Here is a 14220-nt window from a genome sequence, read left to right on the forward strand (position 1 = left end):
CTTTCTATTTCTCTTTCTTATCTGCCCCCATCACCGGAAAATCCATCAGATTTTCAGTCTTTCCTTCTAATCTACCACCGCCATAGCTGATGACTCATATACTCCGCCCAATACAAAAGTGATATCGTTGATTTAGGACGTTTCAACCAAATTCTCAAGATCGGTGACGACTCAATATCCATCTTACATACTACTAAGTCGAGTAGTCATGATGAGTTCATCGATTCAGAAGCAACAACAATTTGAACAGACCTTCAACAAGAACGTGAGAGAAAAAAAAGGGATATCAAATAGAATTCGAAAGAAAAAATTAGTCAAAGAAATTTTGTAAGTTTAATATAGCTTCATTTTCATCATCCTCTTCTTCTGGAGCTGTTGTGCGCTTTTCTCACAAATATAAAAATCCTCCGGCGATGGAAGCACATATGGTGGTGAAGGCACAAACTATTCACGAGGTGTACCTTTTCCAGTCTTCTACTCCCTAATTGTTTATGTATTTTGTTTTTATTTTTATTTTCTTTTCATGAATTGATGAAAATAAAATTATTTTTTGGTTTGTTTTTGCAGGAATTGTTGTTGGTATGCGTATCTCAGTTCAAATAATATCTCTTGCTTATACTTGCAATTTTGGTTTTTTTTCTTCTATTAATTTGTTAGAGTTTTTTCTATCAGATTTTAATATTTATTTACTTTATTTTTTTTTTGATTTTTTTGGTGATTTGGGGTTTCGATCCAAAGAGACCAGTGTTGCAGGTGAAGCTTAAGCTCATCGTATTTATAGTCTGGATTTATTTGAGGCCGCAGTAGGCGAGATAAGTATGAAATGGGATTGAATGATTTCATTTGAACCAAAAATATTTACTTCTTATGGAGATTTCACTTTCTCCTACATGTATACTAATTTTTTTTTTCAATTAATTGAAAAGAAAACAATAATTTTTTTTGGAAGTTCCAAAATGAGTTAATTGCAATTCCAAATTCCTTGATGTCGTTTTGGGTCTATCCAAAGTCATCTCTAAGCATGAAAAATTGCATCTTCGTGTACATGTAAATAAAATTATCAAACTTGATTTTGGAGTGTGATCTTTGTTAAAGCTCATTAATCGCTTTGCGGATTGAACCTCTAGAGGAAAATTACAAGGTTGTATTTCTAATGGATCTCTGGTCGTTACTGACACCATATTGTGATGTACATGGTAAATTTCTCCTTCATTTATGCTGTACAGGGTAAGAATTACAGGACTAGATAAATGTCTCCTTTATTTATATTATCTTATGTCGTAAGTTTGATCCCGTAACTGAAACTGAACTCTTTTTTGATATTTTGATCCTTTATTTGTTGATGTTTTCTTGGCAGTTTGTAAAACTTCGAAAGCAATACACTCTTTTTTTCCTACGAATAGAATAAGGTACAAGTTATTATTCCCATGAAGATTGTTGTTGATAGCAAGCAATTTGGACAAGAAGACATTTCATGAAATCTTTACTGCTGATGTATTATATGTGCTTAGAGTTATTCCTTGGTTATGTTTGATTTGTTTTTCTATACAAATTGTTTGCCAGTTACTGAGTTCTCTCTGTCTTATGTTTTATTTTTATAGACGTGTCTTATTTTTTATTTTATAGACGTGCAGTCAAGTTCAAATTAGTTTCAGTAGACTTTTTAATTTCTAGCTTTGCAAAGCTTGTGGGAGTGAGACTTTTTCATATTGATGCTGATGTAATTATTTTGGGAGGAATTGTAAATATTAATTTTTTTAAATTTTTTACTTCTAGCTTTAAGTTGATTAATATTTATGCATAATTAAGTTTTTTTAACGGTAGAGATTATAGAAGCTTGAATTTTGGTCGTGTTAATGATTGTAATGCAGTTACTAATAACTAAGACACCGATTGATATTTAGTTCTTTTGTTGAGCTGCATGTGACATGAAGGGTTTTTTGAAAAACATGTTATAGAGATATATACTTCCTTTGAATCAAATCTGTTTATTTTTAAAATGTGTACTGATTAAAATACCATAGCATTGATCTATGAAAAATATTATTGATACTAATATTTAAAAAAAGTTATGACCCGAAGCATCGCGAGGGTTCCGTCCTAGTATATTATAAAATAGAACCCAAAAACACTGTACATTGAACAGTATTTTTGGGTTCCAACTTATTACTTTTTTATTTGCTTTATTACAATAATGCCATTCTATATATGGATTTGAAATCTTATCGATATATAAGTTTTATTAGTACACATGGCAAACATACTATTGTCAAAACACAACTTCTTGCCACGTTGGTCCTGTCTTCTAATGGTAGATTTAAGCCTAACAATTTTACTAAATATTTAGTGAAGAAATATCTAACAAATAAATATCAATAATAAATAATAAACATTTAAGTATAATAAAATTATATAGAAATAAATAAACATTAGACTACTAGACCATCAAGTTGTCTAGCTTACAGTATATATAATCATGAATACACATACAAATTTATTATCTCCATAAAAATAAATTTCATTCTGCTTAATACTTTTTTTATTGTAATCTTTCTAAATTAATATGAAAATCCAACCTTTCTATCTTGCTTGATTCTTAATATTTAGGTTATTTTTCTATTGAAATATTTTCGAATTTCCTAATTTTCTGTTATTCTATTTAGCATATATATTTGTATTAAGTTCTGTTTTTTTATGTAATTAATTAATCATTCATGTGTTTATATTATTATACATTAATGGTTTAAATATATAGTTACTATAAAAATACACCTACTCAGAGATTTAAGTGAGTTTATTTCTTCAGTGAGGCCAAAAAATAATAGATTAATATAAAATGGAGAAGAAAAAATAAAGAAAAAAATGAAGATGATCATCGATGAACAATTGAAACAAATAATTTATTTATATTTTTTTTTGTAGTCTGATACCTACCAACGTAAATCTACTTCATACACCCTTTCAATTATATTCTATTTTTTAGGGTTTATCTGTTAAATTATTTTTAGTTTTATTTATATTCTATTTTTTGGATTGTTGGCTTTAGTTTATTACATAATCCGGTACAAAATAACAACCATAGTAGTTCAAGTGTGAGAGTCAATACCAACGAGTTATGCTCAAATAATATAAACATTAGCCAACATTCTTCAAAGGATGACAAAAAACGTGCTAATAATAATATTTGATCAGCTAGCGTAAAAATTGATTGGTTTACCGGCAATCAATCTTTCTACAATGCTAGACGATATATTTGACGTTTCAATGTTGTAATTTTTATTTTTAGAAAATTGTTAAAAGTTAAAAAAATAAAGTGGAATTGACAAACGATACTTTTTGTTAATATTTGTATATCTATTTATGCAACTTAATCAATCGTTAATTACATTAGAATTTTTGTTTTATTTTTATATCTATTCTTTTTATTGCTTTAGACGAAAAAATAAATTAGCCCGAAGCGAAGCGAGGGTTTCGTTCTAGTAGTATATATTGACTAAAAGCAGTTATGAATCTTTGATTTCTATATGACAATATCAAAAAAAAATTAATTATACATTTGAATCGTGAGAATTAATAATAATAAAGCCTGTATAAATACTAAAACATTTTGCTCTTCTCCGATCACCTAAAAAAACGCAATGTCTCTTCTACTTTGTTTGATAGAAATTCTTAAAGAACCGCTCAAAATTTTCTTCAAAATAGAAAAATAAGGACTTTTATTACTGATGGATACTGAATGGATAACAAATTCTATCTAAACTACAATGGAGCCGAGTCGCAGGAGATGCAATCTCAGACGATATCGGACTCTCGGCAGAAGAACAAAACATATAAAGAAGATGGCCGAATCCACAGGATCTGCCATGATATCATTCGACTAGGCGAAGACCGAATCTCAGAGGAGTTGGACAAAGCGTGCCGATCCCAGGATTCGGATAGATCGACAGATCTACTACATAATCTCTAACTAATTGGATACAAATTCCAGCTTAATAAGATAAGCTCTAACTTAGGAAGACAATACTATTTAGGAAGACGTTCCTAAATAGGACTCATATCCGAACAAGGAAGATCACACCAAATCATTGTCAATCCCTACAAAATAGGATTCACTTTCCTATTTATGCAATCATCTACTATAAAAGGAGTAAGAGGTATGCCTAAAAATACAAATTGTAGGGAGGGCCATTTCAAACATGCTACCGTTAGATGGAGGGTATATTTGTTCCACTTTAATAACGTTAGGGTAAATTTTGAAACTCGAAAAATATTAGGAGGCCAAGTGACTAGTGAGCAATAGAGTAAACATTAGGGTCATTTTTATATCGTGACCCAATAAAAATAGTTTGTTCATTTCCTTATTTTTCTATAAATGCCATTCAAATCCTCATATTTTTCTACAAGTGGTATTAGAGCGGAAAAATTAGAGACCTATTAAAGTAATGGTCGAACAAGCAATCTAGAATTGTAATACGTTAAAACTCCGCTAGTATATGTTCAGGATTAAATTCTCTTGATTAATTGGAGAAAATAACCATATAAATGACAAATATTTCAACTTCGGTGAGCGCTCTTGAAAAAATCAATACTATTAATTATAGCACATGGAAGATTCAGATGCAATTTTATTTCATCAATATTGTCGCTCCTTTAGAGGACGACTTGCTGCAGCATATCATAAACGCCAAGACGTCTAAAAAGGCATGAGATACTATTGTCAGAGTATATGCTCCAAACAATGATGCCAAGTACCAACAACTCGAGAGCAGGTTACTATCAGTATCGCCACAAGATTTAACGATGAGTTAATATTTCACTAAAGTTAAATTTTTATACCATGAAATTTCAAAGTTGGATCTTGAAAATAAAATTACCGAGACATTAATGATGAGAATTATCACTCGAGTGCTATGTTTTGAGTTCAATACTTTTGTGACTGTCTACAATTTATGAATAACCAAAGGAACCAACTTTAAATGAATTACAAAATGTCTTAAAAAATCAAGAGGAATTAGACAGTCGAATGTAGTTCGCCTACAACTGACATAAGACGTAAAGATTTGATAATTTTTGGTTAAGTCTAATATAAACTAACAAATTCCAAGTATCGGTCCCACAAAAATAGCGAATCTTGAGCATCAATTTTATTTAATTCGAAATTATTTAGAGATCATAAGATATTTTTGTGGATTAAAACTAAATTATCAACTAATATAATGAAATCAAACAACTATATTAACAAAAAAAATAGAATTTATAGATTAAGAACTAAGGATCCATACTATATTATATATTCATTTATTTTATGGATTCAATTTAGTTTATGATTCAGCTATTCGAAATACTAATCTCTAACTTTCTCTCTCTCTCTTGCAAAGATTAATAGAACCATAGTTAATAAATTACTACAACCTAACTCTCTCCCCCGCTGATACCAGATAATTAAGCAATTCAATTAATTCAGATTGACGGGGGCAAGTGTTCTTTGGAATGACTGGGCGTAAAGGGCACGTAGGCGGTGAATCGGGTTGAAAGTGAAAGTCGCCAAAAATTGGCGGAATGCTCTCGAAACCAATTCACTTGAGTGAGACATTATGAACACTTAACCAATTAACTCACTCTCATTGTTATTAGCTTCGAAGCTGTTATATTTTTTTGTAACGGCGGTTTTTCTCCGCCATAAGTGAAGCTATCTAATAAATCTCGTGGTACCGTACACATTCCTAAAAAAAGATCTTGTCTAAAAACAATATAAAATTATTTTACTCAAAATATATATGAGAGATAAGGGAGATGTTTAATTTTATTTTTATGAAAATAAGGGGTATATTAAAATTTGAAAATCCACAAGTACCTCAGATAGCATAGCAATAATAACTCTCCAAAATTAAATAAATGGTGGCCGCGTCTCCTGTATTACCCATCAATGGTCTTCTCTCTCAGTACCCATCTCATTCTGCAACCATTCTTAAGTAAGTTCTCCCACTTCTTCATTCATTCTGTTCGATTCCTCCCACGAGCGCTTCCGTTCCGCAATTATTAAAAAGAGGCCATAATTTTGTTTCTTTTTGGGAAGAATGAATCTTTTGTGTGTAATATTTGAACATGGTGTTTGGTTTCAGGTGGGGATTTAGATGCGACAAAGACAGTGGCAGCAGCAGTAGAACAAATAGCCAAGCTTTCAGAATATTAGCAACTTCTAATGTATGCATCAACTCAAGTACAATTATGCCTGTTTATTTGGTTTCATTATAGTCAAAATTCAAACAATGTTTTTCTGTTAGGTGTGTCATTGGTTCAATGCATGAATTATGTCAATAGTTTAATCTACATGAAATTCTTAAATGGTATTGATTAAATTGCTTAGTTGATGTGTTTTGAATTGCTCATGAATTGATGCATAATTTGTTAATGCAATGACACTGGAATGGTGCAGATGGTGAGCTTATTTATTAGCAATTCATTGTCCTATCTTACTGAAATGTATGCATAGTGATAGTGCTGCTAATTATCAGTTTATCTCATATCTGGCAACAAATTTATCTGCACGGCCAAAAGTAGGTAACTAACATTCTATATCCATGATTTTTACATGTCTTAAAAGCTCATGCTGCTGTGCGTTTTAGATTTTCAGCCGCTCGTTTGTCAAACATTTGAGTAGTCATTTTTCAGCGTATCATGGTTATCTAGTGACTAGTTTTTCTCTCTCGAGTTCATAGATAAGAGAAACTAAATTCCAGGCTAGTTATCAGTTTGAAAACCAATCCTCTAAAAATCTGTATGATCAAGTGCCATTTGAGAGCTGTTGTGATAGATACTAAGAACTCTTCCTTTGATGCTTGTTGCGCACCAAATTTCAGTTTTTGTGGTGGAACTTGGACTTCTTGTCCAGCTAATACAAATATAAATTAGTTTTACTGAATAAAAAAATGGAAGGAAAAGTAACTGCTTTAATTTAGGTCAGATTAGATGGCTAAAAGATCAATTTATTTTCAGATTTTTAAGCAGTTTGAATTCTAGCTGATCCCATTATGCATGTATCTAAATTTTGCCACTACTTTCGCAAGCAATTTGTGCATTTGAATGTTAACATGGTTTTGGGTATCATCTGGCGCTTGTATGTTTTGGATCTTAGAATTCCCATATCTATCAAGAGAATAAAGTAAAAAATGTACTTTTGGTATGTAATTGGCATTTTGCCAACTATAATCTTTCTCCCTCTCTCTTTGTAGATAATTTAGGACTGATTTAAATCTGAAGTGGCTGTGTTCTTTAATTTGTTAAAAAAAATTGTTTGTGTAGAAATCATAGCCTAGGTTTTTCAGCATCTTCTGATGATATATTGCTTGCTCAGCCATCACCTCTTTGGCAGTTGTGCTGATCAAAATTATTTATAAAACTTTGAGCCCGTATTCGCACAAATGTGTCTATTTTTACTATATGCTTACAAATAGTGTAAATGTGTGTATTCAAGTGATATTACTTGGACATAGGGTGTATCTGTAACTGTAAGTTATATGTGTATTCTTCTAGATGCTAAGTTCGCGTATGTTGGACTTTATAGACTTCTCATCTTTCTTGAAGCATCAAATGTCATTCATACCAGCATCAACACGTAATAGGGAAAAGAGTGCAAGTAACATTGTCCGGAATCCATATCAATTTAGATTTGAGTTGTGTCGTGAACACAAACATTTTCTTTTATATATCATCTGTTACCTGTTAGTTTCTTGCTCTTCAAAAGGTCAACTTTTCTCTTATTTTTCCTTTCAAAAATAGCTGCATTAGTTGTAGTTTTTAACTTGTACAGATTCGTGATATGTCACATGCTTTTAGTGTATAAGGTGTCACTCTTGATGCAATTGAATTCGTCCTCTAAAATAGCAGCTTGCTTTTGTCGCTTTTTTCTTGTACATCATGCAGGTGTCAGGGACAAGATCATCAAAAAAAGAGGTGATCATGGTTGATCCTTCGGAAGCTAAGAGATTAGCTGCCAAACAGATGAAGGAAATTCAAGCAAAAGAGAAATTTAAGGTAAATGAACTTTCAAAATTGTACAATTACTGAATGTTGCATTACTATATTTGCTATCAGAGCATTGCTGATAAGTGTGAGCTAATCCCTTCTCATTGGAACATTCTACTAATAGAGCATTTGAACCTTTTTTTCTTGGCCTTCTTATTAAGAATTAGGATTTAGGCTCCTTTCTTGGTGTATCTGCATACGTTATTTTATCTTCTTGGAAATGATTTTTATTTTATTTGTTTGCAAACTGTAAATAGTGCAAGTAATCAGTCCTTTTTCCATTTCTTATTTGCAACCAGTAGAATTTTTATCCTTCAATTTTCAGCCATTACTTACCCCACCTGTCAAAAGAAATAGAATACTGAGAAGCCTACTGATTATATATCTAGTAATATTATTGTGGGAAAGGATAGATAAATATCAGCAGTGACGGAACCAGAAAATGATGAGGGATAAGGGGACAAGTGATGACTGGAGGTCAGGGAGACGGCTGCCCTCCTTGTCCCTTCTACTGCCGCCCCTAAACACTAGAGAATGTTTACAGACCTGAAATATCGAGTGCATATTTTTCATTTTTATTGAGCTCTCATATAAAGAAATGTGTTTCTATATGATGGTATCAGCCTTACAGTTCATTTTACAGTGCTTAAGTCAGCATTTGATCTATAATCAAAATTTTGACTAAAACAACTTGTTAATAATGTTTCTGCATTAGAGACGGCGCCGGATAGAAGCTATCAACGGCGCATGGGCAATGATTGGTCTCACAGCAGGCTTGGTCATTGAAGGACGCACTGGCAAAAGTATTATGGATCAGGTAAAAGCTGCCCATCCCTCTGTTTTTTACTTAGTAAATAGCAATGAGAAACCGAAACACCGCAATAACAACTTCGCCTAGCTTGGCTGAATGCTGAAAATATATTAACAATTTAACACAACTAATTGCTCATTTTCTTGATCAGTTGGCTGGATACATGTTTGCCATTGTCCATTTCTTTCTGCGGTAGATAAGCGTCCGGCAATGAAGGAAAATTTGTGAAGTTGCAGATAATTTTTCAATGTTATTCTTATAAAATCAAATCCATGTAAAATATTCAGCTAGTTGTTGCCACAAATCACAGATATGGCAACATTTTGATTGTTGCATATAATCACATACTTTATCAGTTTATAATACTTATGTGAATACTTCATTCTTGAGTTTAACTATTATAGCAATTGCAGCATGTGATAATTTGATGGACCATGAAAATTTGTAAAGCTATAACTTATAATAAGCCCATTTGCTCTTCTATTTCTAGCATTTTTCACTTAAGTCGACAAAAAAATGCAATGTCTACAAATGATACTATAACCATTGATTTCTCTTGGGGATATAGAAGTATAAAAATTGTGATTGAAGTGAATCTCCAATATAATTCACAAAATTATACTTGCATGTCAACAATAAATAGATGTTTCACTTTCAAGCCCTTTTAAAACCCGTCATGGTACTAAATTTTTGTAAGGTTAAGTTAGTATCAATACTTCAATTCGTGAATCATATATTTTGTATTTGTTTCATGTCAAAATGTTTCAATTTTTTCAAATCAAAGTATAGTCATAAAGAAATCGGCGGTAATAATTTTTTAGAGTATATTACTATATTAGATGTTACTTCATATGCGACTACATAATGATTGATATGACGATATATTGCAACAATGTGCATTATTCAGTCACCCTATCAGATCCGAAATTGACGAAATACATTGCCTCAAATAAAAATTAAATCGTTAGTACCATTTATATTACAAATTCGGTATCAAATTAAAATGTATGATAAAAATTTAGTACTATTAAGGCTCTTAATATGCTCAAGGTATGTGTAGGACATTGGATTGATGCTTGCAAAAGTAAGCACCTACCTTTATCATAATATTTCATCAATTTGGTGTTAAAGCCAACACGCACCAAACTCATATGCCTCTATAATATTGATACTTCAAAAAAACATGCAAAAAAACTATATTGTTTTTTTTTTAATTTCTTGAATCCATTATGTTAAACATGCATCATATATTTTGTTTTTCTTTTCTTGAATCCAACAACCAATTGAAGTACACCCAATAACAACTTGCAAAAAAATAAACTAATAATTAAATGTTTATTGTTTATCTTATAAGGGTAATTGCTGTAAATTTCACACATGAACTTTCTAATAAGCCTCTAATAAAATTATATTTTGAGAGACTACACCTTCGTAAATTGTAACCATTGACTGACTATAAATCTAAAAAAAATGGGATATTTGGTGACTGAGGTTAGACCCTTTCAGTTTCTGTGTAATTGTTGTTAGACCCTTATCCAATCTTTGGTGGGCTAAATGTCAATGTTGAACAAAATTGCATAAACAAAGACTTCATTGCAAATGAAGGTAGGAATTCCATTTGTCTCCAACCAAACGAACTGAATTTTTTATAAATTAAAAAATTATTTTAAATCAAAAAAATTATCCAGTTTGTACCAAATATGAATTTTTTTATTTTATAATCGAACCGACGGTAATATTAATTTTTTTCATAATATCAAATTAGTTCAAACCAAATTTATAAATTTGGTTTGTTTATTTTGTTTGATTTTTGTGCACCCCTGTAAATAATTAGAGAAGATGAAAGCAATTGTAAAATTGAATAATAATAATTCTGTGTATTTGATTTGTTGTTTACATATGTATATATATACAGTCTAAAATAGTCCTAATCAAAATAGGATGTCTAATCATAATCAAATTTGGAAGTCTAATCATAATCAGATTGGGATTCTGATTATCCTGTTACTTGCGCATCCAATACTCCCCCTCAAGTTGGAGCATGAGGATCAATCATGCCCAATTTGGATAATAACGTAGTAAACTGAACCCTTCCAAGAGCCTTCGTGAAGAGATCAGCTGGTTGGTCAGCGGAAGCAATATGACGGGTAAGAACATTGCCAGCCTGTACTTGATCGCGAACCAAATGACAATCGATCTCGATATGCTTAGTGCGCTCATGAAATACAGGATTGGCAGCGATATGTAAAGCGGCCTGATTGTCGCAGAAAAGATGCATTGGCTGGGAATGCGCAACTCCAAGAGAAAGAAGCAGAGACTTTAGCCAGATGAGCTCACAGCATGTAGAGGCCATAGAACGATACTCAGCCTCAGCAGACGACCGAGAAATAGTTACCTGCTTTTTAGTCTTCCAAGAAATAGGTGATACACCCAACTGAATGAAGAAACCGGTGATAGACCGTCGAGTAGTAGGACAGGCAGCCCAGTCGGAATCACAAAAAGCACGTAACTGTAAAGAGCTTGAAGCAGAAAGGAGTAGGCCCTTGCCCGGACTCCCCTTTATATAGTGTAATAAACGAAGAGCAGCTTGCCAATGATCACGAGTAGGTGTTTGCATAAATTGTGCTAGCATATGCACAGAGTAGGAGATCTCGGGTCGAGTAATAGTAAGATATATGAACCGGCCAATAAGACGCCGATATTGATCCGGTTTATCGAGCAACTCAGCGGTAGAAGACGCAAGATGATGATTTTGATCCATGGGAAAAGCGGCCGGCTTAGCTCCCAAAAGACCGGACTCGGAAAGAATATCCAACGCATACTTTCGCTGAGAAAGAAAAAGACCCTTGTCGCTTCGAGCTATCTCAATACCTAAAAAATACTTCAAAGCCCCCAAATCCTTTATATGGAAGCAAGAACTTAAGTAAGTCTTAAAACGAGTTATAGTAGCAGAGTCATTACCGGCAATGATGAGATCATCAACATAGACTAGAACATGAATACATGTCTTATGTCGAAAATAAGAGAACAATGAGTAATCAGCATAGCTCTGTTTGAAGCCATAATGGCGCAAAGCAGAGGCCAATTTTGCAAACCAATTACGCGGAGCTTGCCGTAGTCCATAGAGAGACTTGCGAAGACGACAAACATGACCAGGAGGGACACCGAGAAGACCCAAAGGTGGATTCATATACACCTCCCCATCTAAGTCTCCATGAAGGAAAGCGTTATGGACGTCCATTTGATGAAGCTCCCACTGCCGAACGGATGCGACGGATAGAAACACACGTACTGAGGCCATGCGAGCAACAGGGGCAAACGTCTCATTAAAATCAACGCCCTCCACTTGGCGATTACCGAGCACAACAAGTCGCGCCTTATATCGTTCAATAGTCCCGTTTGAGTTGTACTTAATACGATAGACCCATTTGGATCCAATTGGATGTTTCCCGGGTGGTAAAGGAGTAAGTGTCCATGTGTGATTAGCGGAAAGAGCATTGAGTTCTGCACTCATTGCATCCCGCCAATGTTGATGATTAATGGCCTGCCTGAAATGAGCCGGTTCATCCCCGGCGGTAACAGCTGCAAGAAAACCACTATGGGAAGCAGAAAATTTAGCACAAGAAACAAAATTTTCGATAGAAAACCGAGTACCTGAGGCATGTGAAGAGGACATGGGTATTGATGAAGTGCCGACGGAGTCTATATGGCGAGTAGTGCGACAAACATAGTCGTTTAGATGAGACGGTGGCCGGCGAATACGATCGCTGCGCGAAATAGAAGTTGGCGCAATTTCTGTTTGCAGAGAAACTTGCGGAGCAATGGGTGGTGGAATCACCTCTGCTGGAGGTATAGCAGCGATTTCTGAACTCCCCCTGTCGGGTTGTTCATCTGATGGTGAAGTGTCATCAAAGACAGCCGGAGATCGGTCTTGCAGTTGACCTGACGCCGAGGTATTTCCAAGAGAGAAAGGAAAATGTGATTCGTAGAATACTACATCCCGGCTTGCAAATATAACCCGAGTCTCTAGATCATATAATAACCACCCTTTCTTACCCTGCGGATAGCCGACAAATATACACTTCCGACTTCGACTGCTAAACTTGTCACCATGTTTCGGAACTTGCGCAGCAAAGCAAAGAGACCCGAAGACACGTAGAGAATCATAGGAGGGAGCACGGCCATAAAGTAATTCATATGGCGTTCGGCCCTCAATTGCAGAAGAAGGAGTGCGGTTGATAAGGAAACCAGCTGTAGAGACGCACTCACCCCAAAAATCCAGCGGAAGATGAGCTGTAAAGCGCAAGGCACGAGCCACATTAAGAAGATGACGATGCTTTCGTTCGACACGTCCGTTTTGTTGTGGTGTAGACACACAGGATGTTTCAAACACAACACCATTGGAGGCAAAGAAAGGTCGAAGTAGAAGGAACTCAGTGCCATTGTCGGCACGCACTCGTCGAATCTGTTTATGAAACTGAGTGCTAACCATGGCAAAGAAATTACGCAGTAAAGTTGAAACCTCAGTCTTGGAAACGAACAGATGTACCCATACTGCCCTGGAGTAATCATCTAAAATAGTAAGAAAATAAGAGGCACCACTAGAAGAAGGTGTACTGTAGGGCCTGATAGGAGTATTTTACTCCTATATTTAGGGTCGATTTTACTCGGTTTTCATCATGTGTAGTATTGTTTTTTATACATTATTTGGCGTTTTTACGTTTAATAGTGTTTGTTAGTGTTTCAGTGGAAATTAGGTGAAAAACGATTATTTGGGGCAAATTTATGGTGGATTGCGTGTACGAGTAAAAAGCGTAGCTTGCGGACGAAGGAATTGAAGTTCACGAACGAGATTGAGAAAAGAATAGGTTGTTCCCGTTCGAAACAAAGGTTTCACGAACGGGAACCATGCAGAATAAGCATGAGTCTCGAACGAGAAGGCCTTGTCTCGTTCGGGACTCAAGAAGGAATCAGCATCTCAAAGCTTTCGGATTCAAGTTTTTTCGAACGTGAAAGAGGCTCCCGTTCGGGAACCATGTTAAAACTGGGCATGTCACGAACGGGACTATGGTTTCCCGAACGGGAAAGAAGAGAATTACACGTGCAGCAGACTTTGAATTGGACTGAAATTCCTTCTCCAATTACAATTACAATTCCTATTACAAATTGATTTGTAATACGAATTAGAAGACTCCGGAACTTCTCTTACTATATAAAGACCTTGTACTAGACTCAATTTAATACGTAGAATAATTTAGACTACATTAGTTTTATTTTCATTCTCTTAAAATAGCGTTTTAGCTTCTATTTCTCAGCAGTTTATAAATAGTTTATTATTAGTTTCTGCAAAGAACGATTGTGAAGATTTCAAGTTTAATCTATAC

General features: G+C 34.1%; 1 protein-coding gene across 1 annotated transcript; it reads left to right on the forward strand.

The window, feature by feature from the left end:
- The first annotated feature begins 5762 nt into the window (after positions 1 to 5762).
- Positions 5763 to 9231, forward strand: LOC126666918 (uncharacterized). The gene is made up of 5 exons (XM_050359835.2): positions 5763 to 5972; positions 6123 to 6204; positions 7924 to 8034; positions 8741 to 8842; positions 8988 to 9231. The coding sequence occupies exons 1-5, from the start codon at positions 5896 to 5898 to the stop codon at positions 9030 to 9032; spliced, it is 417 nt and encodes a 138-aa protein (XP_050215792.1). The 5' UTR covers positions 5763 to 5895; the 3' UTR covers positions 9033 to 9231.
- The last annotated feature ends 4989 nt before the right edge of the window (positions 9232 to 14220 follow it).

This window comes from Mercurialis annua, linkage group LG2 (genome assembly GCF_937616625.2).
Source record: "Mercurialis annua linkage group LG2, ddMerAnnu1.2, whole genome shotgun sequence".
NCBI lineage: Eukaryota > Viridiplantae > Streptophyta > Magnoliopsida > Malpighiales > Euphorbiaceae > Mercurialis > Mercurialis annua.